The sequence below is a fragment of the Elgaria multicarinata genome, chromosome 4 (assembly GCF_023053635.1).
Source record: "Elgaria multicarinata webbii isolate HBS135686 ecotype San Diego chromosome 4, rElgMul1.1.pri, whole genome shotgun sequence".
Taxonomy (NCBI): Eukaryota; Metazoa; Chordata; class Lepidosauria; order Squamata; family Anguidae; genus Elgaria; species Elgaria multicarinata.
Window position 1 is genome coordinate 82,097,450 of NC_086174.1, and position 27,616 is coordinate 82,125,065.

The 27,616-nt window shown below is 42.9% G+C and overlaps 1 protein-coding gene across 1 annotated transcript; it reads left to right on the top strand.

Annotated features, from left to right (window-relative positions):
- Positions 1-20,168: 20,168 nt before the first annotated feature.
- Positions 20,169-24,782, top strand: CCN2 (cellular communication network factor 2). Its single transcript, XM_063124670.1, has 5 exons — positions 20,169-20,637; positions 20,764-20,983; positions 21,434-21,691; positions 21,969-22,180; positions 23,412-24,782. Exons 1-5 carry the CDS (start codon positions 20,575-20,577, stop codon positions 23,706-23,708), a joined length of 1,050 nt encoding a protein of 349 aa, XP_062980740.1. The 5' UTR covers positions 20,169-20,574; the 3' UTR covers positions 23,709-24,782.
- The last annotated feature ends 2,834 nt before the right edge of the window (positions 24,783-27,616 follow it).

Consider the following 27,616-nt stretch of genomic DNA (forward strand, 5'->3'; position numbering starts at 1 on the left):
TGCAGCCGCTGCCCCCCTCAGCTTGCTCGCTCTTTCACTCACTCACTCAGCCACTCCCTGCTCCCAGCTGCTCTGCCTGACCTCTCCTGACAGTTGCTGAACAAGGTGGGAGTAGCAGCCACGCTGGGGCCAGGAAGCAGCACGTGGTGGAGCCCAGGACGGGACTGTTCCTGTAAGTAGTAAGATTGCCCGGAGCTGTGGATTGGGGCCCTCCCCCCTTCGGAGCCGCTGCCCTCCTCTCGTCATCAGCCCTGCAGGTACTGTAATGTTTGGGAGAAAGAGAGAGAGAGAGAAGCTGTATGTTTACGGGCCTTCTCTCCTCATCGCTGCCCCACCGCCCACCCCAGTCTGGACTCCAGCAAGAGAAAAGAAAGGGGGAAGGGGGGAGAACTGCAATGCCCCCCCCGGACCTTCGGGCTAAGGAGGGTTCATTCAGCAGCACCTTTTTCAGAATGCTTGCTAAAACAATTCCTAGCTGCCCTTGCTTATTTTAGGGTGTCCAACCCCCTTTTTTCAAGCCGTTCTTTTGGTAAACATGGTATGTGTGTATCTTGTGTCACTTTAAAATAGAGCTGCAGCACAATCCTATGTAGGAAGGAAGCCCCACTGAGATCAATCAAACTTACTCTGAGGTAAATGTGCATAGGATGCAGCCTGAAAATGAAGAGAGGATGAAAAAAAAGACAGGAAAAAAAGAATTGTAGAAATAGAATAGCAAGGTAACTGTGGGATATTTAACCATATTTAATAAGTACAGCAAAATTAGTGCCCCTCTACTTCAGTCTCAATCAAATAACTACAACAGTGCAGTACAGATTATTTGTTAATTAAAAAAATACAGTTTACTTCAGTTTTTGTTTATTTCGTTTGTTTGATGAATGAAAAAAAGTCCTTTATTACTGTATATTCAATCAATGTTAACCTTAAAAAAATATGTCCCTGGCCGAACCACCTAATGAAATGTGCTGCACACGCCTATGCTGCTGAACCTGAATTTTTCTTGTACTACCAGGCTAACAGGTAAAGCAACAAAGAGTCTTGTGGTACCTTAAAGGCTAACAAATTTATTCTGGCATAAGTTTTCATGGTTACCATCCACTTCATCAGTTGTTAATATCAAACTGGCAGGAAATAATAATAATAATAATAATAATAATAATAATTTATTTCTTACCCGCCTCTCCCTTTGGATCGAGGCAGGGAACAACATTAGTACAGGAATCAACATGTTTTTAAAAATTCTTGATTTTACATTAATCTGGGTAGGCCTGCCGAAAAAGGCTAGTCTTCAAAGCTACCTTAAAATCACAGAGAGAGTTAATATTACGAATCTCCTTTGGCAGGCCATTCCATAATCCAGGGGCGACAGAAGAAAAGGTCCTCTGGGAAACTGATGTCAGCCTAGTCTTGACTGACTGAAGTAAATTCTCCCCAGAGGACCTGAGTGTGCGGGGCAGACTGTATGGGAGAAGGCAATCCCACAGGTAACCTGGACCCAAACTATTTAGGGCTTTAAAGGTCTTGACCATTTCCTTCCCAGCTGCAGTTCCCCTTAAAATTCACCCCCTTGTGGGACAATTAAGCAAAGGAAGAAATCTTCTATTGGCATCAATGGATGCTCAGGGAATAGTTCTGAGCCCTGGGAAATAGATTTGAGGCCATGGAGCCATGGACCAGGCTTAGTGATGCGTCTGTTTTCTGTCAACCCAGGATAATCCATATCCCATCCATCCTTTTAAAACTCTGGACGTTTTTTCAGGGAGTGAAAAATAATTAAACCCCTAAAGATCAGAAAGTGATTATTTGATATAGACTTCCAAATATTTCTGATCTTTCATGCCACATGGGGATTCTCTTCTTATTCCTCAGTTGTTAAAACAAGATCATGCCAGTCTGATCTACCATGATTAATATCAAAAGCAAGGGGCTATCGGTATAGAATGTTTCCAGTTCTTAGAGGAATAATGCAGCACCATGCAGATCTTATGGGTCTGTTTCATTACTGCCAGTCCTCTTGCATTCATGCTTTGTTTAATGGAGCACACTAATGGACCTAATGATAATACATTGCAAACAATGGATATCTCTGTCCATTTCCCCTACATAACTTAAAAAGAGCTGGTCTATTGCAAAAGCCTTTACTGTAGTTCTCGGACAATTGCCTGTATTGCTTGGAACGTTTAATGGAACAATATTAAAGAAAGCCATTACGATTATTGTTAGCATCAGAGCTCCCAACTTGCCCTGTGAGATTCCAGAACCTGTCAGCATTTCTTTATAAATCTGTATTTCAGGATACTAGAATTCATCCAAGTCTATTGTATGAGCTGAAAACTGGAACAGAAGCTTTCCATTTGGAAAGTGTCTTTTTTCACCAAAGTTCAAAAGCAATACAAGATATAACCTTATTTCAAACACAGCATGTTTCTTACCTTAGATCCTCCCTAAAGTTCTAGCTTCAGTAAAAGTCCCCAAAGACCTGAGAAGTGGTTCAAACATGTCTGCACTGTCCAAAACATTGAAAGGCCAGCTCGTGAAATAGGAAATCAAATGTTTATATATATTTTTACAATGTACATTTGAATATAAATGTGCTAGTAGGGACATAATCAGGAAATTTATTAATTTGTTTATTCGGTTTATTATTACATTTTTATCCCACCCTTTTTCCTCTTGCAAGGAACCCAAGGTAGCTTTTCGTCTCCATTTTGTCCTCACAACAACCCTGTGAGGTAGGTTAGGCCGAGAGTTAGCGATTGGCCCACAGTCACCCAGTGAGTTTCATGGCCAAGTGGGGACTAGAATCCAGATCTCCTGAGTTCCATTCAACATTCAACCCACTATATCACACTGGCTCTCTGTTACTGCAGAAGACAGGTGAGTATTCGTATGCTAGCCCACACATCCATGCTAAGAGAAGCTGAAAATGTATTTGCATTCTCTTATCGTTATTAGATGCAGGCATGTCATTTCCACTGAATTTATCACTTTCATTAAAATTAGATCCAGACTTATCACTTTCATCACTTGCGTTTAATGAAGTGGATAGTGTGTACAAAAGCTTATGCCAAAAAACATTTGTTAGTCTTTAAAGTGCCACAAGACTCTATTGTTTTCACTTTCATAAATCAGCTTTGTCTTCCATGTTGGAACACTGACTTTTCTTTTCTTCACTTCTTCATTTATTGAAATCCCCCCAATTCTGCTTAACAAAAATGAAAGGGGAAAAAAAGGGTCAATCACACAAAACTGTTCCTTTGACTCTTTTGCTTTGCATGCATTTCATTCATATCATGACAAAGGGCCTTCAAATTCATAATGCTAATCAACTTCTTCTGGACACACATACAAATATCAAACCACCATTCTTTTTCTAATTCTTCCATAACTTTCTCTTTCATTCTTATTGTTCCATAATGTCTACATCAGGGTAGGTTTCATATCTTAAAAAATAACAACATAAATTCCCGTGAGAAGTGAAAACTTTTCAAAACATTAAACACTACTGTCTGCTGTTTCAGTGGCACTGCTAAATCCACTTTGTTTGTAAAAGGGCTATTTTGACTCACCCAGAATCCTTAGCACTTCTATCCATAAACGTTTCAGTGGCAGATACTGGATGCTCAGCACTTTTGAGAATCTCCTGATTATTTTAATACTTTAATGGGAGCTGGAGGCTTTGAAAATCTGGTTCTGATTAGGAGTGCTGAGTAGTTAAAACTCCAAATCTTGCTCCAGCTGGGCTTTCCTTTTGATGGAAGACTTTTACTGGGAGCCTAGCCACACCTGTCCAGTTCTAGTGCATTGAGGTTTGCTGTTGTTATGATCCTGGACCTAGCGATGGTTCCAGCCTTTTAAATTTCTGACAGGACTCCTGTGTTTTTAACATGAAAAACACATTTCAACACCTAACAGGAATGAGGGGTCTGGAAAGAATCAGGAGGGCTGACCAAGTATGTGAAACACCCATCAAAATCTCTACATAGACATGTGAGGAAGCATGTTGTACAGTCTTTTCACAGACCTGCATCACCTCAGGGGAGAGAATGTTCCTTATTTGGCAGCACCCTCGTGTCAAAAGCTATGATATCCCTTCTTCCTGGCATCTTACACACAGAAAAGTTTTGATCTGAGCAGATTTTAAACAAACAAGCCACTGCCGCCCCGCCCCCGTTCTGAAATAGTACAGTCCCTCAAGAGGAGTTTTGAATTGGCTCTTAATTCCATTTTGAATGTTCCCACTGAATCTGACCTTAATGCCATGCTAATTCTTAAAGTGTGTCATGATGTCTCGAAGTTCATGTTGTCCTGGCTTGGGATATAAACTTGTTCAGCTCAAAAATGTTCAGCTGCATTACAGGTCAAGCACCATTACCCTGAAGAAATCTTTTCCAACTTGGACTTTAAACTCAGCTTCTGCACATGTCTCTCTCCTTCCCTGATGACCTTGAATTGTGTAACCAAAGCATCCTGGAAATGTCATTTCCCAGGGTGCCTAAGTCTTTATTATGGAAAAAAATACCTGCAGAAACAACCTGCCCTAGGGCTCCTTGCAAGCACAATATATCCAAGGTGCCACAGCGGGGGGGGGGGGGGTGTTCTGAGGGCCTGCAGCAAGACCTCACTGACACTATTGACAGAAGTATGAAGGAAAGGGGGCAGCAAAATAGGATCAAGTAGCCACTGGGTTGGGAGCAGGCATTTTGACACCACTGTGATTTTATTTATTTATTTATTTATTTATTTATTTATTTATTTATTTATTTATTTATTGCATTTGTATACTACCCCATAGCTGAAGCTCTCTGGGCAGTTCTCATAAGATAAAACACTTAAAAACAATATACAAAAATTAAAAACCACAAAAACATGCAATATGCACATACATTTAAAACCATTATAACAACTTTTAAAACCATGAGCCAGGCTCATTATATATTGCTAAATGCCTGGAAGAAGAGAAATGTCTTAACCTGGCACTGAAAAGATGACAATGTCGGCGCCAGGTGGGCCTCATCAGGGAGGTGGGTCCATAGTTGGGGGGCCACCACAGAGAAGGCCCTGTCTCTTGTTGCCATCCTCTGAGCTTCCCTCAGAGTAGGCACCCGGAGGAGGACCTTAGATGTTGAACATAGTGTTCGGGTAGGTCCATGTCGGGAGAGGCGTTCCGTCAGGTATTGTGGTCCCAAGCCGTGTAAGGCTTTAAAGTTTAAAACCAGTGAGCCTTGAGGTACCAGTGAGGTATGTTTCTAAGCCTTGAATTGAGCTCAGAAACATACCTCAAGTGGAGATCCCAGAGAAGAGATAATTAAGGGAAGACGTGACAGTGATTTTCAAACCTCTGGAGGACTGCCATGCCGAAGATGGAGCAGACTTGTTCACTGTAGCTCCAGAAGGCGGGACTAAAATCAGTAGATGGAAATGGCCGGGAAGCACATTTTGGCTAAACGTTAGGAGAAACGTTAGGAGGTGGTGGGTTGTTCTTCTCTGAAAATGCCATCTGTTAGGGATGCTGTAGCTCTTGCATTGTAGATCCTGTATTGAGCAGTGGGTTTGACCGGATGATCACCAAAGCCCTTTCCAACTCTATGAAACTGAAAATTTAGGAACTAGGCTCAGAAAAGATGGGACTTTTCTCTGAGGATGGAGAGAGAGAGAGAGAGAGAGAGAGAGAGAGAGAGAGAGAGAGAGAGAGAGAGAGAGAGAGAGATCAGTAGCTTAGATTGATGATCTCAATTCTCAGTTGAGCTAAGAAGTATGATTCCCTCTTCCCAACTATTACCAGTCGTACGATTCCCTCTTTCCTACGATTGCTTCCCTGCCATTCCAGCCACATTAGAAAGGTAAGTCCAGATAGATGAGTCCAATGAGGCTAACTTCCCATGCCAGCATTGTCTTGGGCACTGTAATGTAAGAACCAGCCTTTAATTGCTGGGAGGGTCTTTGGAGAATATCTAGTCAAACCCATTGCTAAATACCTGAAAAGCTGGCTTGGTAATGAAAGAATTATTTGTATCTTTTTGTTTGTACATACAACTCACCTATATGCTCCCTTTTCTCAAAGATACCCCCATTTCCAAAGAAATTTCTTCATCTCCTACATTTTTCATGTTTGGTTGACCCTCAAGGAGTAATTGTTTTGAATTGTGACAAAAATGCAGTCTTGGGAGTTAGGAAAGCATGTTTTACTAATCTTTCCATAAGAGCTCTTTATTGTCACAAATCATAAACAGCTAAAATGAGAAACATGTTCTCCTTGGCTTGTTTTGAAACATACATTGTGCACTATATGAATGATGTGTCTTTAAAAATATCTATTTCATATGATTGTAAAATGCATCTACTATCAAAGTGATGTTTGGTTAAAACCATACTTTAGGTGCCTTCATGCATACTTTAGTACAATTTTTTTTAAAAAATCTGAAACTGGAAACTGGTTAAGAAGTAGCCAGACAATAAATAAACCAGGAGAAAAAGAATATGGAAAAGAGGATAAACTTTTAATCCTAACAGAAAAATCGGTTTTCATTGGGCTCTTTGGCCAACGATCAAGGAATCATTATGATCTGAAATCTCATAGTGATAACCTTATAGCAAAACTTTATAGCAAAGAACTTCCAGATCATGATCAGTCTAATGGAATTGGGATCACATGGTCTCATCCCATGAACCAATGTGCAAGAAAATAAGGCTTTGATTTATTCTTACATGCGCTAAATAAGGGTTTCATTTATTCTTACGTGCACTAAAGTTATGTTTTTGTAGTGCAACTATACACAGTGAAAAAGACAATGCATGCAATTTTCATATGACAATCTACTCATGGGGTTGGATCCCAATTTAGACACATGCAATTGGACTTCCCTTGCGTCTCCTCCCCATGACAGCTCCTTCAGCCCCCTAAAAATGCTATGCTAAGTGTCAGGGAACTCTGCAGAATGGCAGGGGGGCAGGATCCCTGAACAGTGGGCAGACCAGTGCCACCTAATTTTTCAGGAATCCCTTTCTACCACCACAATTCTGCAGGGTTCAGGAAGCTGGAGAGGCTTCTGTGGGGAGGAGGGAGCAGACAAGTCCACTTACACACACACTCAATCAAACCCAGCAACATGCACCTAAATCTGGATGCGACCCATAGCTTGTAAGCTGTTCCTTACACATCAGAATTGTCTCTCAATGCATGGGGCACAAGAACAGCAGCGCCAAAGTGACACCAGCATTACTTCCGGGTGCAGGATATATTCCACCACCACAATGGCGTGCCTAGATGATGCTACAGCAACAACTGTATTTGTCCCCCTCCACTCTAGAAATATCCATAAAGTGTGTCACTCTTTTAAAGAACTTTGTTTAAAAGCAAAAAAAAACCTCTCTCTTGTTATATTTTGTCCCCTGTTAACCCATCCTCTTTTGTCACAAGTTGGCTACCCCCTCCCTCTTGATGAGTGACATATTTTATGGATCGTGCCCCCCCCCATCAGATGTGAAGCATCAGCTGCATGCAGCGGCAGGCTTCAATGAATGAAATGTATTCATTGAAGCCTGCCGGATATTGGGCGGTATAGAAATGTAATAAATAAATAAATAAATAAATAAATAAATAAATAAATAAATAAATAAATAAATAAATGTGGGCTGAAAGGAGGGCTCCTCAAGCTTCACTGCATGTACACTGTCCTACTCCTAATGGCTTTGCAGTTAGTGTCATGCTAAATTAGGCTATAATGGATGCTAACCATTTGCAGGATTTGACTGTGTATTATAGCCAGCGATGTGGTTAGGGCTGGACCTCAGAGCAGAGATCCAGGGCCCCACAGCCCAGGGGCCTCTCCAAATACCACCCAGGGAGCTGCAGATGAAGGAACACTGGCAAATAGACCTGGCCTCAGCTCCTGGGCCAGAATGAACAGGCCAGGACCCACTGGAGATGTACTGTATTTCTACTTAAATTGTAAAGAGAGTTGGCAGTTGTAGTCAATTAAATGAATGAATGAATGAATGAATGAATAAATACTTGCTCAGATTCTTAGGTTATCTCCAGGTGTCCCTGCCAAAGAAAGGTAGGTGGGGGGCCTTCTCAGTGGTTGCATCCCTGAGTGGTTGCATCCAAGAGAGAAGGCCTTCTCAGTGGTTGCACCCGTCTTATGGAATAAACTCCCAAAAGAAATTCACCCAGCACCTACGATGTTATCTTTTCAGTGCCAGGCAAAGACTTTTCTTTTGTCCGAGGCGTTTTATTGCAGTGCAGTTCTGATAGTTTTATCGATTCTTGTGCTGTTTATTGTTTTGCACTATATTGTGGTTTATTCTTTTACATATTTGTGTTGAACTACTGAGTCAGTTCTTCATAGCCATCACTGGGGGGAGGGGAGGGGAGAGAGAGAGAGAGAGAGAAATTCTTGTCAACTTAATACTTCAGTGAAGGCCTGAGTAAACAGATGAGCCTTAGTATGTGACTCTAAGTCAATAAAACATATCTGTGTGAGATCAAGAAAGGAAGTAGATGCCGGAGTTAAAGTTCTTCTGCTAATCCTTCTTCCAAGTCTGTGTAGTTCTTGATGCAGAACGCCCCCTCATCAGATCACCTCAATCCATGAGAAAACAACAGGCAAATGAAAATTTACCACACACCTTCATTCCGAAGGATTTCTGACTTTATTCTACGGAGGCTATTCCATTCAATAGAAAATACGAATTCCCTTCTGGAGTATCAGAGTGATTAGCCGGTTGATTATTTAATACTATTTAGAAGAGCAGTAGGCATGCATTTTGGTCAACACACTCAAGGCTATCTCATGAAGAGCTTTTGCCCTAACTGCATGCAGGGTATGAAGCACCAAAACAAATATATAGAAGGGAATAACATCCAAAAAAAGGACATTGTAAAAAAAAGGATTTTATTACAGTAGCTAAGATAACGATGGCAAAATTATCTCCCCTTTTTCTAAAAAAAATGGTCAAAAAACTCAGGAAGCCATAAATATGACAAAACTCACATTTCAGGAAACGAGTGTAGAAAAACATAGATTGTTTTTGACAGAAATTGCTCTGTGTGTGTGTGTGTGTGTGTGTGTTTTGTATTATTTATTGGCTTTGTATTCTGCTCTTTCTGTACTGAGGTCAGGGTTGCCTATGTGGCTCTTGCCTTTCATCCTCCCAACCATTAGATTAGATTAAAAGCTTCTCCATTGCACAACCCTGATTGGTCACTCATGGAAATTTGCAGGTCCTTTTCATTAGGGCTGTGCTCTGCTCCGATTCAGATCGCGAACCTGGCGCGGAGGGACCCGATCCACCTCTGTCAAAGGCGGATCCGAATCGGGTCGGGGGAGCTGTGGATCGAGGCAAAGCAGTTTGCCTCCATCCAGAGCTCCGAACGCAGGTAAGTGAGGGGAGGGGGCTCACCTGGCACCGCTGCCACTGCAGTCCGTGCAGCGATGGCAGCGGAGCCAGGTAAGGGGGAGGGGGCTTACCTGTGTCTGTCGCAGTCCAGCACAGGCTTCAACTGAGGCCCAGGCCTCAGTTGAAGCTGGTGTCGGACTGCAATGGAGGCAAGTAAGTGGGGGGGAGGGGCTTACCTGGCTCTGCCGCCGCAGTCCATGCAGCGATGGCAGCGGAGCCAAATAGGGGGGCAGTGAGGAGGGGGGGCTTATTCGGCCCCCATTTGGTCCCCCCTTCCCCACTTAACTGCCTCCACCATCCGCCGCAGAGGCAAGTAAGTAGGGAAGAATGCAAAATCTCGATCTGCCCCTGCGGATCTCGCTCCGTGGATGGGGGAGGGTCAGATCAACCCAAAGCGGTTTGGGCCCAATCCGAAAGTTCCAGATCAGGCCACGAAGTAGTTTGGGGGGTCTGTGCACAGCCCTACTTTTCATAACGTTGTCAACCTCCAATGCCTCTCCCCCAGTTTTCAAGCAGGAATCCATCATTTTATAAAACCCTGAAAATGCAGTAATAAGCGGAAAACATGCTACAAAACAATGCCATCTGCTGGCAATAAAATGGAAACAAGTGGGAAGGAACTGGCAAAAAGAGGGGAGGGGGATTGCATGCATTGTGTCAATCATTAAATCCGCAAAATCTCCAAAAGACAAAGACCAGGTAAAGCTGTGGGATTTTGGCCGAATGTGAAGAAGCCCTAAGACAGGTTAGTTGAAGAGACAGCTCAAGGTCACTTTATGGCTGAATGGAGTAGATTTGAATCCCATGTCTCTCCAGTAGAAGTTCAACACTCAGTTCAAGAGTGATCAAAAGTGATAGTACAACTTTCTCATTGATCTAAGCCAGGGATGTAAAACTTTAGGTCTGGGGCAAATCTGACCCTCTGGAGGTTGCACTCTGGCCCTCTCGAGTTCCCCAGGAGGCTTAGTTACTGGCAGGAAGAGCTTTAATATGCTGGTTTTGGGCCCTGCCACTTTTGCCTTCATCCCCACCTGCCACAGGAATGCTGTCGCCAAGAGCTTCTCCCAAGCAGAATTCTTCCCTCAACTGAAAGAACTTCAGTACCCCTACAAAAACCCCTCTTCCTTTCAAAAGATCTACGCATGAGCCAAGGAACCATGCTATGCCTCTGTTTGCTTGACTGGAGTGGGCTGCAGAATCTATTCTTGGTGCTGCAATCCACTCTGGAGTTTTGGCAGTGCAAAATTCAGGGCATCAAGGGTAGGGATGACTGGGCACCTGCCAAGGCCCTATACCCAGCAGGGCCCAATAACAAGTCTCCCCCCTGGAGTTGTTTCTCCTCTTCACCATTGCAACCTACCTTTTCACCTCTCTCTCTCTCTCTCTCTCTCTCTCTCTCTCTCTCCCTCCCCCTGGCCCAGACAACGGTGGTGGTGAGGAGGAAGCGCAGAAGATGCCACAGTCTACTTACTCACTGGCTTTCTGCTGGTCAAGCAAGCAAGTGGTGAATATCCTGAAAGACAAGCTATGCTGATATTTCTAGGTGCAGAGAAAGCCTGTGATAATTTGAATTGGGACTTCATGTTTAAGGTTTTAGAATAAGTGGAATGTGGAGAGAATTTCATTAAATGGGTGAAGTCAATTTATACCTTACAGAGAGCACAAATTATTGTTAATGGAGATCTTACCAGCCTATGTGATATACAAAGAAGGACAAGGCAGGGCTGTCCTCTGTCTGCTCTGTTATTTATCTTGGTGTTGGAAGTCTTGAACCGGGACATAAGACAAGATGAACGAATTGGTGGAGTGAAGATTAAAATATATATATATATATATATATATATATATATATATATATATACAAATTGAGGGCCTTTGCAGATGACTTGGTTTTTATATTGGAGGACCCTCTAAAGGGAACTGAGACCCTGATGAGTAAGCTGAAAGAGTTCGGTGTAGTAGCAGGCTTCAGGGTCAACAAACAAAAAACTAAAATATTAACCAGGAATATGAAATTACAAGAACAAAGAAAGTTGATTGAGCAGATGGGCTTTAAAATTGAGAAAAAAGTAAAATATTTGGGAATTGTGCTGACAAATATGAATTGTATGTTATATGCTAACAATTATGTGAAAGTGTGGAATGAAATTAAAGATGACCTAGCTAAATGGGAGAAAGTGACATTATCCCTGTTGGGAATAATTGCCACGATAAAAATAAATGTATTACCGAGAATGCTATTTTTGTTCCAGACGGTGCCTATCATAAAAGGGGATGCATCGTTCAAGCAATGGCATAGAGATATCTCTACATTTATTTGGCAAGGTAAAAAACCAAGAGTAAAAATTAAAGTTTTACAAGATGCCAAAGAAAGAGGAGGTCTGGACTTCCTGATTTGAAATTGTATTTCTATGCCTGTTGCTTATTGTGGATGAAAGAATGGGTAGTGCTGGAGAACAGACGATTGTTAGAGTTGGAGGGGTATGATATAAGATTTGGGTGACATGGATATCTCTGGTATGAGAAAGCTAAGGTCAATGTGGATTTTAATAATCACTTTGTAGGACACAAAATTTTGAATGTATGGAAGAAATATAAATCGAGATTATGTCAGAAGACTCCAATGTGGCTTTCAGCCCAAGAAGCTTTTTATAGAAGAAAACTGTTGAGTGGACATAAATGGTTAAAATATAGGGATGTCTTGGAGACATCCCAAGGAGAGTGTAAGCTAAAAACAAGAGAAGAGTTGCTAAAAGAGGGACACGTATGTCAATGGTTTTCGTATTTACAGATTCAGGAAAAGTTTAAGAGTGATGTAAGAGCGGGGGGACTCGAGGGCTCAATGTCATTGTTTGAAGAGGTATTATGTACTAATGAAGAACATCTTATTGCCAAAGTATATAAACTATTGTTAAAGTTGGAGGGAGAGAAAGAACAAGTGATGGACTGTACGGTCAGATGGGAAAACAATGTGGGGCATAAAATCCCAATAGAATTATGGAAAAACATGTGGACAAAAGGTTTAAAGTATACATTAAGTGCCAGATTAAAGGAGAACTTTTATAAGATGATGTATAGATGGTATATGTCCCCCTCAAAGTTAGCAAAAATGTATAGTGGTTGTTTGGGGGACTGTTGGAAATGTGAAGAGCAAGAAGGAACATTTTACCACATGCGGTGGTCTTGCATACTGGGTTAAAATACATGCATTAAAGGGGGGGGGGGGAAATGTAGAAATGAAACCAGAAATGTTTTTGCTTGGACTGATGGATAATCAATTAAAAGAGAAAGGATTGTTATTCCAATATATGACAACGGCGGCAAGATTGTTATATGCGTAGTATTGGGAAAAAACACAAGTACCATCAACGGAAGAATGGCTCCTAAAGGTGTTGGAATTGGCGGAGATGGCGAAACTAACAGCGTTAGTAAAAGAAAGAACAATAGCTTTATATGTAATGGACTGGAAACCTTTTATGGAATATATAAAAGAACTGCAAAAGGATGATTTATTTGTATGTGGATTTTATATATAACTTGTATTCTTGCCTTTGTTAAATATACTTGCTTGCTCTTATGAAATTTGGACCTGGTAAACTAGAAATATGACACTTGCTGTCTTACACGAAGATCGCTTTAAATGGAATACAGCCTTATGTATTTGTGGCCATTTTAGTAGTTGTTTATGTTGTGATGTAGTTTGTATAGTTTGTATTGTTGTTTTACCTTTCCTTATGTGTTCTGTTTATGTGGAAAATTAATAAAAATATTAATGGTTTTTAAAAAAACCAAGCAAGTGGTGGATGAGGAGCAGGAGGAACTAGTGACAATGACAGTGAGAAGGTGAGAAGGGACCATTAAGGATGTCTTGCCCATGGGCCCTCAGATGGATTTGTTCCTCACTGTACCACAGGTTTTTTCAGAGCATAGCCCCTAGTTTCACCCATCCTTAGTCAGGTAGTCTATGTGCAGTCCATCCAAGCTAGCAACTTAACATATTGTTATGTGTTTGAGATCAGTCTAAATTACCTCCAGAGACCCCTTAGAACTCAGTGTCTCTGAGTAAAAGAGATGAGGCTTCACACACACTGTGATTCCCAAATGGGCAACCTTTTTGTTCTAGCAGGCCTTAGGGGATTGGAGGAAATGCATCTGGAGAAGGCTGAATCTGACACAAAAGGAGAGCCGCTTTTGTCTTGCGAAGTTATCTGCTGGGCAGCTGAGAGGAAGCAGGGTTTGCTTGGAGTTGGGTTGTTGTAGGCCTGAAGGCAGCGTAAATGAACCTTAAAAGAAACACCAGAAGTCTCCAGTGCCCTCCTTCTAGGAAACCAAAGTCTGAGTAAGCACTGAAGCCCTTGAAGCTCACCCCTCCCAGGACATGGGGGTGCAGGAGCATAACAATATCATTAGCTGGATGTGAACACTTTGGTCCTTTCTTTAGGTAATGTAAATTAGCATAAATTAACTAAAGAATTCTGTAGTTTGGAGCTCATATAATCAGAAATATAGGTGTCTGAATCTTACTCAGTATGTTGGTTCACATGTAGCAAGATGGTACCGTGAGTGAATTTCCCTGTGGAGATTCTCGATGTGGCAGCCACTGCCATATTAAATATTCAAGCCATAGCAGGGGGTACAGTGGCTTGTCATTACGTGTGAACCTAGCAAGGGTGTATTGAACGAGCCACCTGCAACCCTGAAACAGCCCATGGGTTCTGGGTAGCTTGTCAAACACACCAACAAAAGGAACACCTTGCCGAGTTCACATGTAACAACAAGCTACAGGGCACCCCTGTCATGGCTTGAATATTCAAAATGGCAGCTGCAACAAGAAACCCTTCAGGGAAATTCACCCACGGCAGCTTCTCATTACGTGTGAACCAGTACACTCTCTCTCTCTCTCTCTCTCTCTCTCTCTCTCCCACACACACCCCTCTTCAAATCGCACCCCAGAGAGAGGGGGGGAAACAAGTTGAAAATTCTGGAACCCTTTTCTGGAGCTTTCATAGCTGGAAGTGTATAGACTTTCAATATATATTGAATAAGCCAGTGAATGAACTTTAATAAAAATAAATACAGGAGAAGCAAATTCCGGAAATAAAGTAAAGCTACTTTATTTGTACTTCATTTCCAGCTCTGAGGCAGAACAGCAAGCCTTGCTTGGAATCGGAACTTTAAGTAAATACCCGTTGAATGTATGGTTAAGCAAGATCCCTGAGGAGTGCAAGATAATATTTATTAAACGTTTGGGGAGGGGGGAATATTCTGGCCAGCATTTAGGGAGGGGAGTTAATGTACATCGTTAAACCTGAGGCAAGCTAGAAACGTCTGCAGTGCAGCGTACCAGCCCATCAGGATGATAAATAGCTCAGGGTACAGATGTCCATATACGGCTAGACTTCCTATAAGGCCGACAGTCCTGTGTGAGCATTGCGTACGGTTCTTGGACCAGCTTCACATTCTTCGGGTGTGTTTCTCTGGGAGCCTTTGATTTCCGCTTTGAGGGCTGGCTCAGACCTCCAGTGGCTCTTATAAGAAAATAGCCGCGACTGAAAGTTGAAAATGTGCAAGATTCTTTCTTTAAGTACACAAACACACGGAGTCTAGCCACTTTCCTGCAGTCCTGCCAGGTTTTTCAGTATGTCTGATACTTGATCAAGTGACTTCTTTGGGGAAGGGGACACAGCATCGAAAAAGAAGCAGGAAAAACATAAAAGAAAGAATGCCACAGATCCACACCTGTACTTCTCTCTCTCTCTCTTTTTTACAAGACTCACCACCAGTTGAAGTGAATGTCGATGCACACATTCCACATATAGCTGTATAAACACAACCGTGTTGCCAATGTAGTGAATTCCTAATTTTACCAGAAAAAATATACTGTCTGAAAAGGAGCTGCTGTATAAACACCTGCATATAAGTTGAAATTGACAATTCTCTGTATCAATGACTAACTGTATTTTTTGAAATGGCGGAATACCATTCGCTCATATAGCAAAGCAAAGAAAGGCTAGTGATAGTAAAGCCTGCGGTTTTTATTTTGTCGAACCCACATCTACACAAACATACTTGATGAGTCATCTCTAAGTAGTGTGTATGGAGCAACACAATACAGAGCTAGAACTTAATTCTGATCACACTGTACAATCTGTGTAATGCAGACCAGACTTGGATTCAGAAGGGTTTTCGTAGTGAAACTCCAATAAAAATGCTTGTTCTTTCTGAAGTATAAATGGGTAGACTTGTATATAGGGTGACCATATGGAGAGGATGCGGCTCCTGTATCTTTAAAAATTGTACAAAAAAGGGAATTTCAGCAAGGCTCATTTGTATGCTTGCAGTACATGGTGAAATTCCCTCTTCATCACAACAGTTAAAGCTGCAGGAGCCCTGCCCTCTTTTGTATGTGGAAGTTGTAGGCCAAAATGTCTGGAGAGTTGCCCACCAGTCTGCCATACAGCTTGTAGTTTGGCTCATTGGCATGGGCCATCTGAAATGGCTTCCCTTTTGGCCTCCAACACAGTTGTTTCAGATTCAATGAAATGCATGACAAAAATCCTTCTCTTTCAACCATCACCTACCATATTTGGGCATTTTAAAGCGGCATTCTGTTTACCTGGTTATGTTTCCATTTTCGTAAGCATGTTGTACATAGTTTGGTGTGGCGATTATTTACTCAGAAGTGGGTAAATGCAGCCTTTTGCTTGCAGCCGTCCAAGTAAATATAGGTTTTGGGATGCCTCATAAATTTGGAAATGTGTATTACTTACCATAACTCCTTTTTATGAGATTTTTACAAATGGGAAGGGATTTTTTTCCTGTTAAAAAGGAGAATTTTTAAAAAATCAAAACCAATGTGGTGTTGGAAAGAGGCTATATCCTGTATTATACTGCGGTGGAGAATGAAGGGAGAGATTGCAAGACTAATTCATTGGAAATGTCTCCTGTGCGTTCCCAGTTTGAAATTAATAGATGTGAATAACATGGGTCTTACATGAGGACATCTTTTCAGACACTACTAATCCGTAAGGTTTGGGAGTCATTCTCAGGAGACCTCAAGGTCATCCAACGTATTCCTTGAATGGTGACAAGATCAGACTGTCTAATGAACAATGCAGCCCACTGTCTATTTAAGGCGAGTAACTCTCTGAGCCTAACAGAAATGTCACTGCATCATATCATGGAAGCTGTCTCATAAACTGCTTGGAAAAATCCACATACATTCAGCTTGAAGCACAACTCAATGAGATACTTGACTGGGAGCCAATAGCTAAATGGGACTAACATCCTAACTCCAAAGTGTTTGGGTGGAGATAAGTTCCGCTGAAACCAACAAGACTGTAAGTACCTATATCTACAGTCCATGTGCCAATCAGATTCTCAGGCCACAGCTAGACCTAAGGTTTATCCTGGGATCATCCAGGTTTTGCCCCTGCCTGAGCACTGGATCCCCTGTGTGTCACCTAGATGAACAGGTTTGACCCCTGGACGATCCAGAGATAAACCTTAGGTCTAACTATGGTCTCAGAGTAATAGATTGAGTGGAACTCTGTTTCGTGCAGTTCTCCCCTTCCCTTCTCCCAAGGAGTTCAGAGCTGGAGCTGGGCTTTTGGAGGCCCTCTAGCAATTTGGCTTAAAGAGCCGCTTCACAGTCAGGTGTGGTTCGGAAAATGAAAGAGTAGGTGACCCTGTGTGGTAGTGGTTTGAGTGTTAATATGGAACTTGGGAGATCTGGGTTCTAGTCCCCACTCGGCCATGAAGCTCACTGGGTGACTTCATCACAACTTACCTCATTGGGTTGTTGTGAGGATAAAATGGAGAGGAAGAAGAGGTTCCTTAAAATAAATAAGGTGTAACCAGTGTGGACTAGAAAGGAGCATGGCCTTTAAACTAAGAGAATGCTGGAGAGTGCCCTGCTTGATTACAGAGCATTCTCACTTTGAGTGGGCCCAACAAGGTCATACTGTAGATGATGTCTTCAATAAGTCAGAGAATGAACCAGAAACTCTCACACAGTCTTAAGAGATTTGGGGACATGTCCTAACCTAGTGTAGGTTCCAACCAGAAAATACTATGGTGGTAAGTTTGAAGCTTGGCAGCTGGCCAGCTCATCCAATACTGGTATCAACTGTTTTCAAAGCAGGGTTTAAGCCTCGCAACAATCCTATAGGGTAGACAGTGACTGGCCCAAGACGAGCAGTGTGCTTCATAGGTGAGGGCAACAATTCAGTTCTAGCTTTGCCCAAGCATTCTATTTAGGCTGACTTTATGGAAAGGAGGACAGAGCTCCTGTATCTTTAACAGTTGTATAGAAAAGGGAATTTCAGCAGGTGCCATTTGTATGCATGCAGCACCTGGTGAAATTCCCTCTTGATCACAACAGTTAAAGCTGCAGGAGCCCTGCCCTCTTTTGTATCTGGTCACTCTAGTGTAGCTCCTGAAGCTTTTACTGTTGTGAAGAAGAGGGAATTTCACCAGGTGCTGCATGCATACAAATGACACCTGTTGAAATCCCCTTTTCTATGCAACTGTTAAAAATACAGGAGCCCTGTCCTCCTTTTCATATGGTCACCCTAATTCTATTCCCTGCACCACAATGGCAGATGGTTAAAATGGGGACACCTGGATGCAAATCTCTGCCCAGCCACACAAAAAAACATACTGGGTGACCACCTTAACTCACCTCATAGGATTGCTGTGTGGATAAAATGGTGGGAAAATATGCACAGCCCACAGTAGACTCCTTCGAGGAAGGGCAGAATTAAAATTGCATGAATATTAGCCATACATACCCACAGACACAGACACCACATTTCAAGAAATAGTGTGCACTGTCATTTTTTTTTTCTTAAAAAATATTGATTTGTGTAGGCACTGAGAGAAAAACACAGAAGTGCTAGGCTGGAATGTGTTGCTTGTGAATGACTAGTACATACGCAGTGGGAAAATCAGAGCCACATCTTCCATGCTTCAGCCTCACTTTATTGTGCCAAGTATTTCAGGAGAAATAGGCTGTCCCTCCCCCTCCCCCCACTCTCTCTCTATTCATAGAAAGTACCTATTAGGGAAAATATCCCTGTATGATTCAGCAGTCCACAGAGTCCAGTGCAAAACAGACGCTGTACAATGTATGACTTTGGGTGATATAGTAAGAACATCCCCAAATAATCTACTTTTTGCAGAAAAGCAGATTAAGGAGTGGGGGAGTGTAACAGTCAGAAAGTCAGTCATCACAAGTCTCTGAAGAAATTAGCAGGAAACTGCCCGGCTTTGATATTTCTAGTGCCTTGTGTCTTCTTGTCTAGATAAGAAAAGGAAAATTCCCAGGCTGGTTCCTAGCAACCTCCCTGGCAACCTCCCCCTTCTCCCCTTCCCCCACTTGAACTCTCCCCTTGTCACTAGTGGCACGAGACGAGTCGACTAACACATTCTTACCTGTTTCTCTGGGAGGCTTAAATATTCTGATTCTCTGAGAAACAGAAAAGGTCTCGTCCACATCCATTAAACCAAATGTAGTGTTGCTTGTCACTTACTTCTCATGGAGTACAGCCAGTGGCTCTAAATCCCCAAATCCTTTATGGCAGAGTTGTGTCATGACAGTTGATGGGCCTGTTCCAGAGTTGGTTCCAGAAAATGTGGACAATCCACCAAGAGCTGCCAGTGTGCTATATCCATTCCTTCCAGTCCGCTTCACTGTCTGCACTGTACGTGGTGGATATCACAGGATTGACAACATTCAGAGAAACGTCCTTATGAAATTGTTCTGTGTTTAAGAGTGCATTAAGCTTAGCTTGCACAGGAAAGCTACCAATTCCTGTTATAGGCATTCCAATTAATGTCAATGGAAGAAGCATCCTCCTCCATCTGTATCCCTTTGATGTACATGGATCTCCTCCGTCCCTTACAAAAAGAAATGGGGCAGCCCCACCAGGCACACAAAAGTTTTGTACCTATAGATATGGGGCTCTTAAAAGGGCGGATCACCTTACATAGCACGGAATAGTGTATCTTGCTTTCACACAAGGCTTTCATTGGCTCACTGGAATTTTGTCATCATTCAGGAGAGCTGAATCTGGCTGAAATTGTATAATTTAAGGTTTTAATGTATGAATGTGCATTTGTTGGGGATGTTGTATTGAACCTGGAACATTGTAGAAAAACTTGAAAGAGAACAAAATAAAACAAAATCAATAGTTTGGATAGGAATGGTGACGATTTTGAGAATCCATTCATTCGTTTCTCATTTTACCACAAAGCTGGAGGGGAATCCCAACCAATTTTACAAGCACTTTCTTTTGGATCTTGTGGACTTAAAGGGGAACACCCTGCTTTTGTTATATCCCTCCCCAAAGGCATTTGATGGTTCAAATGTAATCTTTTATTTGTCTTCCTTTTTTTTAAAAAAAAAAAATCATAATACTTTTCAAGATTTTTTTTCCTCACAGCTTTCTCTTTTGGTCATGAAGCATCTTTGGATGTGATTTATGTAATTTGGAGGAAAAATGGACACACACACACCGAATTTTTGTGGAATCCTGGTCGAGTCCTTTGAAAGGGGGAGAGAGAATGTGTGTATGCCAAAGGAGACGTATTTTTAAGTCCTATAAATCAGGCTTGTGGTGGTGGGAAGAATTCTAGGCTGGAAGCTGGAGAAAACTCCCCCCCCTTTTTTTTTTTTTTTTTTTTTTTTTTGCTGGTGAAAATACAGCGCCTTTTTTGTGCGCTGAAGTGCGCCAGCTTTTTCAGACAGCAGGAATGCGGAGTGTCAAGGGGTCAGGATCAATCCGGTGTGAGTTGATGAGGCAGGAAGGTGGAGAGGAATGTCAGGAATGTCGCTGTTTGTGTAGGACTCCATTCAGCCGATTGGCGAGTCCTGGGCGCCTGGAGTGTATAAAAGCAGCCGGGCTGCCTGCTTGAGACTCATACCGACAATCGCTCTGCTTTCAAGACAGAGAGAGAGAAAGTGAGAGAAAGTGAGTGAGACTCTTGAGAAAGGAAAGCACTTTTCAAGAAGCTGCGAAACGAAGCCGATCGGACAGCATTGACCCTCGCTACCCAGCGAGATTTTTAAAAAGCGACAGCAACCCACCCGGACCCGGAGATCCTCTCGATCCAGAAGCTCCGCACAGCTTTTTGCAAGTGTCGTCCGCTCTGAACGGCAGTAGCCCGAGCATGCTCGCCAGCATGGGACTCAGCAGCCTCGCCTTGGTGCTCCTCGTCGCCCTCTCTAGCCCGGTAAGTGCCTCATTTCCCTCCACGATCTCCCAGGAAGCCGGGCTCTGTGGGACACGGGTGGCGGATCTTCTTCTCTCGCTCGCTCGGTCGCTCGGGGTGGATCGTGACCCTCTCTCTCCTCCCCAGGCGGTTTCCGGCCAGGACTGCAGCGGGCAGTGCCAGTGCTCCTCGGCGCCTCCGCAGTGCCCGCCTGGCGTCAGCCTGGTGCCCGACGGCTGCGGATGCTGCCGGGTGTGCGCCAAGCAGCTGGGCGAGCTCTGCACCGAGCGGGACCCCTGCGATCCTCACAAGGGCCTCTTCTGCGACTTCGGCTCCCCGGCCAACCGCAAGATCGGCGTGTGCACCGGTGAGTACCGCGGCGTGGGCCCGAAGGGGTGCTCTCGCTCGGCTCGCCCGCTCTAGGGGGCAGCCGCTGCAGCCATCGGAGTTGAGCCATCGCCTTGCCTTGAGAAGTAGGGCCGCCAGTGGAGGCTGGTGGCTCCGGTGCCAGAGGGGCTGTGAATCCGCTCTGGGCTTCAGTCAGCACTCTGAAGGAGCTATCTGTGCTACTGGGAGCATTTTGAGGGTAGGGTTCAGCACCTCGAATAGATCCTCTAGAGTTCTGACTGGCCCCACTGTCATCAGAGCCACCAGCCTCCACAGCCTAGGGATGCGTGTGTGTGTGGGGGGGGGGGTGTTTCGAAAGGTGCTATCCGTTCCTTCTCTTCAGTAAGCGTGAAGGCGTCTTTGGGCTCAGGTCTGCAAGACGTTCAGGACTTCAGAGCCTTGATGACTGGATTCTCTCTCCCGTTTGCAGCAAAGGATGGTGCCCCGTGTGTATTCGGAGGCATGGTGTACCGGAGCGGAGAGTCTTTCCAGAGCAGCTGCAAGTACCAGTGCACTTGCCTGGATGGGGCCGTGGGCTGTGTGCCTCTCTGTAGCATGGATGTCCGGCTGCCCAGTCCCGACTGCCCTTACCCACGAAGAGTGAAGCTCCCAGGGAAATGCTGCGAGGAGTGGGTGTGTGATGAGCCCAAGGACAAAGAACAGACCGCAGTCGGACCTGCTCTTGCTGGTGAGCTGGAATTTCTTCTGTAGAACAATCTTTTCCGTGTTGATGCTCCAGACTGAAGTGGACAGAGCCACCTTCCCTAACTTGGTACCTTCCAGATGTGGTAGTCCAACACATCTGGAGGGTGCCAAGTTAAGGAAGTCAGGTCCAGAGCACTTTCTGCTACAGGTTACTGTGACCTGCTTACATTCCTGCAGCAATAATATCTATGGATTCTGTATAATCGGAATTGAGCTGCTGGTGCTAGAATCTAATCTTTTATTTTTATGCTGCTTTTCAGCTTACCGACTGGAAGATACCTATGGACCTGATCCATCCATGATGCGTGCCAACTGCCTGGTCCAGACCACTGAATGGAGTGCCTGCTCAAAGACGTGTGGAATGGGCATCTCCACCAGAGTCACCAATGACAATGCCCACTGCAGACTGGAGAAGCAAAGCCGACTTTGCATGGTGAGACCATGTGAAGCAGACCTGGAGGAGAGCATCAAGGTAAATAGTTGTCCATTTCTCTTTAGCAGTTTACTCCTACAAAGGCATTTCATAGCTGTCATCCTGCACTAGCATGGATAAACTCTAAAACAAAAGGACTTTCAACCAAATGCAAAATATTAGACAAGTGGGACTTGTAACAAAAAGTTGTGATGTCAAGGGATCCTGTGAGACTGCTCCATTCCATTCCCTGCCCCAGGCAGTTTTCTGTCCCCGCCCCCTGTCAACACGCAGGCAACATTCTGTGGCCAATGAGCATGCTCGGTCCATATTAGATTCTCAGAGTTTTCTTTCCTTAAAGCAGCCTTCCCCAACCTGGTTCCCACCTGATGTTTTGAATCACAAGTCTCAGCATCCCTGACCACTGGGTTTTGACCGGGGTTTGAAGTCCAAAACACCTGGAAAGCACCAAGTTGGGAATGGCTGTGAGGGGCCGTGGTTCAGTGCTAGAGCACCTGTGTAGCATGCAGAAGGTCCCAGGTTCAGTCCTTGGCATCTCCAAGCAGGGCTGGGAAAATCCCTACTTGAAACTGGAAGGTGCTGCCAGTCAATGTTGACAATACTGGACTAGATGGACCAATGATCTGACTCAGTATAAAACAGCTTCCTATGGCTGCCTTAGGTGTGTGTTTTCCCTTATTATTTTTGATAGCACAAAATTGACTTTACTTTACATGGATATGAGGAATCTGATACAAACAGATTATGAGGAATCTGATACAAGCATGGGCAATCTGATACAAGCATGGGCAATCTGATACAAGCAGATTCACATGGATGAAAATCTCACTGAAGAGAATGGGACTTTCAAGTAATAGGCACGAGCTAGCCAAATTTAAGCACATCAAAACTACAATCCTCTACATATCAATTCAGATGTAATCCCACTGAGTTCAATGTGACTTTCTTCTTGATAGGTTGAAATAGAATTGCAGCCTAGTCTCATTTACTTCATTGAGCATAGTCTAAACTCTACCAATAGAATAAACAAGTGCTTAACACTAGTTGGATTATTCCCAGTGGGATAGATCCAGACAAAGTTATCTGAACTTGGTAGCAATGGGGAAAGTTATTCATGACTTAATTGATCCTAATGAGACTTAACTAATAGAACCTGGATCCAACCCAATGTATTCAAGATTGGAGAGTACGAAAAATTGCATGCTGGAAATAATACCTTGGATATTTTGTATATCTGAAATATATGAATCCTTTCTTCTTTTCTCAACAGAAGGGCAAAAAGTGCATTCGTACTCCCAAGATCTCCAAGCCTATTAGATTTGAGTTGTCTGGCTGCACCAGCATGAAGATGTATCGAGCCAAGTTCTGTGGTGTCTGCACTGATGGGCGTTGCTGCACCCCACACAGAACAGCCACACTCCCTGTGGAATTCAAGTGCCCTGACGGCGAGGTGATGAAGAAGAGGATGATGTTCATCAAGACCTGTGCATGCCATTACAACTGCCCTGGAGACAATGACATCTTTGAGTCAGTGAACTACAGGAAGATGTATGGAGACATGGCATAAAGCCCAAAGAGAGACTTTGAAACTTGACCATCAACTTGAACTGATCATTGCATCTCATTTTGTAAAACATGATTCAATAGCACAAGGTATTTAAATGTCTGTTTCTAAAAACAAATGAACGACAAACTCTTCCATGTGATGTAAGACAAAATTGTCTCCTGACCCCAAACATTGGTTTGAAGGAAAAATAAATAATAGGAAAGACAGTGAGGAACAACTGCCAAGTTGTGCCTCAGAACAGAGTATAGGGGTGGTGATATATAGGGATTATTTAAGGGGACACATGCAGTCTTGAGTAACATTTTCATGGTGTGGTAGCATGTGTCCCACTTAATAGTGCAATCAAAAAGGACCCTTAGCAAAGTTACTGCCACTGGTTTTCGTGACAGTAACAGCTGGACTGGAAATTCTCACCCAGCAAGGTGCTAAGTCATTGTGTTCTCTAAGAATGGCAATATTTCTGCTTTGAAGTTCTGATTCAGATGGTTTGTTCAAACTGAATCAGGATTAGACTGGACAGCTTGTGGCAATTAATTTGCCTGTCACAAGCTAGATTTTTTTTAATATTGTATTACAATACTGTAATATTGTAAATACTGTATGTGTGTCTCTCTCTCTGTGTGTGTATATATATATTGTACAGCTATCTAAGTTAATTTAAAGTTTTGTTGCCTCTTTTTGTTAATGCTTTGCTAAATCAGTGTTAGCATCTTTTTTAAAAAAAATCATTCAAGGCTTGTCGGATCCAATGCATTCATTCAACGCATGAAATAGATTCTCTAATGGCAGTTCTGTTCAGTTAGTTAGAGAGGGGAGGTGAACTGACTTGATGTTTTGCTGAAGGAGATGCACCAATAGCCTTTCAAAGCATTTCATCCAATAAAGGGCAAGGAGGAGGGAAATACAGTTCTCTCTGCCTTCATAGACAAGGCCTGAAGTGAAATGAGTGGCTCATTTGCAACTGACCAATCTTTCCACCTGGGGACAGTTTGTTACCTGTCGAGAAGTGTGACCAAAAGTTACCTATTTGCACCTTTCTAGTTGAAAAATAAAGTATTTTATTTTTTATATAAACTGACTTGTGATTCTCTTGATTTTTGTTGTGTCTAACAGTTACTGGGAATGGCATATGTTTATTTACACTTCACTGTATTCCACTGTACTCCAGTGACAGTGCCTGGAGATGGCATATAACTACCGAAAGAGCTCAGGGGCAAAAATAGTTCTGTATGCTTGAATGACTAGGACTCCTGAGCAAGAGAACTTCCTGGTAGCAGGGCTGGCATCAAGGGTAGGCATGGTCAGGCACCTGCTGAGGGCCCATACCCCAGCAGGGACCCAGTAACAAGAATCCCCTGGTGTTGCTCCTCCTCTTCATTATCACAACCTACTTGTTCACCTGTCTCTCGCTCCAGCTCAGATGGTGGAGAAGTAGGAGATGCCCCTGCCAACTTGTTCATTGGCTCTCTGTCTGTCTGTCTACCAAGCAAGCAAGTGGTGTCAGTGATGAGAAAGAGGAGGAGAAACAATAGCAGCTGGTGGCAATGCTGGTGAGAAGGTAGACTCACTAAGGGAGAAGGGGTTCATTGAGGATGTCTTGCCGAAAGGCCTTCAGAAACCTGGTATAGCCTCATTTCCCATACAAGCTTGCAATAACAATAGGGCATAGCCTGATGTGAATTTAATCCAGTGGTAGGACTCAGATGTAAGCTAACATGCCATGCAATCCTATGCATGTTTTCTTAAAGTGTCAGCTGGCAATATTACTCAAAAGCTAAACAATGAAATTCTGGGTTCTTGAATGCGAAATGGCAGAGAGAGAAAAACACTTCATCATCTTAAATCCTTTTGGAGATGAAATTCATTAGCCACATGCTACCAAGTATTGCTTTCTATGGGCATTCCGGCTTTATCATGAGCACTTCAAAATCTCAGTCTAGGAAAGATCATAAAGAATAAAGGTAGTACTTAGATTTAATTCAGCGGTAGAACTCAAATGTAAGCTAACATGCCATGCAACCCTATGCATATTTTCTTAGAATTAATGCCACCCCACTCCTACCCATGTGTTCAATGGGACTTACTCCCAGGTAAGTTTGCATAGAAATTCAGCCTTAGGGAGCAATATGCCTCTTGTGGACAGTGGCTGGTCAGGATTACACCCTGGGTTTCACTGTAGTAAAACTCCAAGGGTCATATTTAATTAAGGGAGTCCCATAAATCTCTTAAAAGTCAGTTCTCCTGAGTCAGGAATTTCCTTCGCACTCACCTCCTCCACACAAGGCTTTCCCCATTCAAAGGAATACTTGGGTCTTTGTACTCAAGAGCATGAAGAGCATTCAATTTGGACAGTGGGGATTAATTGACTTAAATCTAAGTGATATAAATTTTGTGGACTGCAGCCTTCTCTATTCACACAGCAAAAAACAAACAACCATTACCTATTAATAGGAAACAACTGTAAACTGGCTGCCCCGGTCTAGAATCTAGTTAAGTCAGTGTAGTTGGATTTAAGCCAATTTAGGCTGCAATTCTATACATGCTTACCTGGGAGTAAGCCCCACTGAACTCATTGGGGCTTGCTTCTGAGTAATTGTGGTTTGTGCTTTTACTTACATTTACTTTGATAGAACAAAATAGGTATGAGTCCAAGCATTCTGATTTAATATGGTTGTGGGGTGGCTAAGAATTAGAAGAATTGTGATATGTTGTTGTTTTCAGACATGAAGGTTATAGGCTAGCCCATAAACAATTCTTTCTAGGCAGACAAGTCTAATGAAGAAATTTTTCCTCTGATCTTAAGCCAGGGATGGGCAACTTGGGGCCCTCCACACATTTTGGCTTAAAACTCCAATCATCCCTAGCCAGCACAGTCAATGGTGAAGGATCATGGGAGTTGTTGGCCAAAACATCTGGAGGACCACAAGTTTCCCACCCTTGCCTTAGATGAATGTGTTAGCTGAGATTATGGTGACCATATGGAAAGGAGGACAGGGCTCCTGTATCTTTAACAGTTGTATAGAAAAAGGCATTCCAGCAGGTGTCATTTGTATATATGGGGAACCTGGTGAAATTCCCTCTTCATCACAACAGTTACAGCTGCAGGAGCCCTGCCCCCTTTTGTATCTGGTCACTCTAGTATACCTCCTGCAGTTTTAACTGTTGTGATGAAGAGGGAATTTCACCCGGTGCTGTATGCATACAAATGACACCTGCTGAAATTCCCCTTTCAATACAACTGTTAAAGTCACAGGAGCAGGGTTTGGCAGTGGAGTGGAGCAAACCCGGCGCTGTGAAGGCAGCCTCCAGAAGTCAAGCAAGGTGTTATCATGGCTAATTGCTCCTTCAGTCCTATAATTTTTTCAGTCTGCAATGCAGTGCAGTGCAGATAGTTGACCATCTCTGTGGGCTTGAAGGGCTCAGATGCAATCTTCGAATGCTTCTATATCTCATGAAAAGCTCCTTACAGTTATGCCATTTGACTCTATGCTCCCATAAAGATTTTAAACAAACATGGTTCTTCCTAAATGCCAAAGTAATTACACAACTGAAAATATAAACACATATTGATCAAATTACTGGTGTATCATATACGTGACATAGTTAAGAGTGCATTGAAAATGTGATGAAAATTACTTTTATGGAAGAATAATTTGATTTATTGCGAAGTTGGTAAAAAAAAATCAATATCAAATATTAAAGTGATATAGGCAATCAGATCGATAATCTGAAAATATACTGCAGCAATTGGCCAGCAAAGAGAATCAAAACTGATTAAAAAAATAACCTGACACTTTCTATAACCACTGGGCCATTTGTCAGGTCAGAATGGGCACTGCAGTGGGTAATTATTCACCATATTTCGCTGCAGAATTGTTTTGAAAAAATATACTTTCTTTTAAACATAT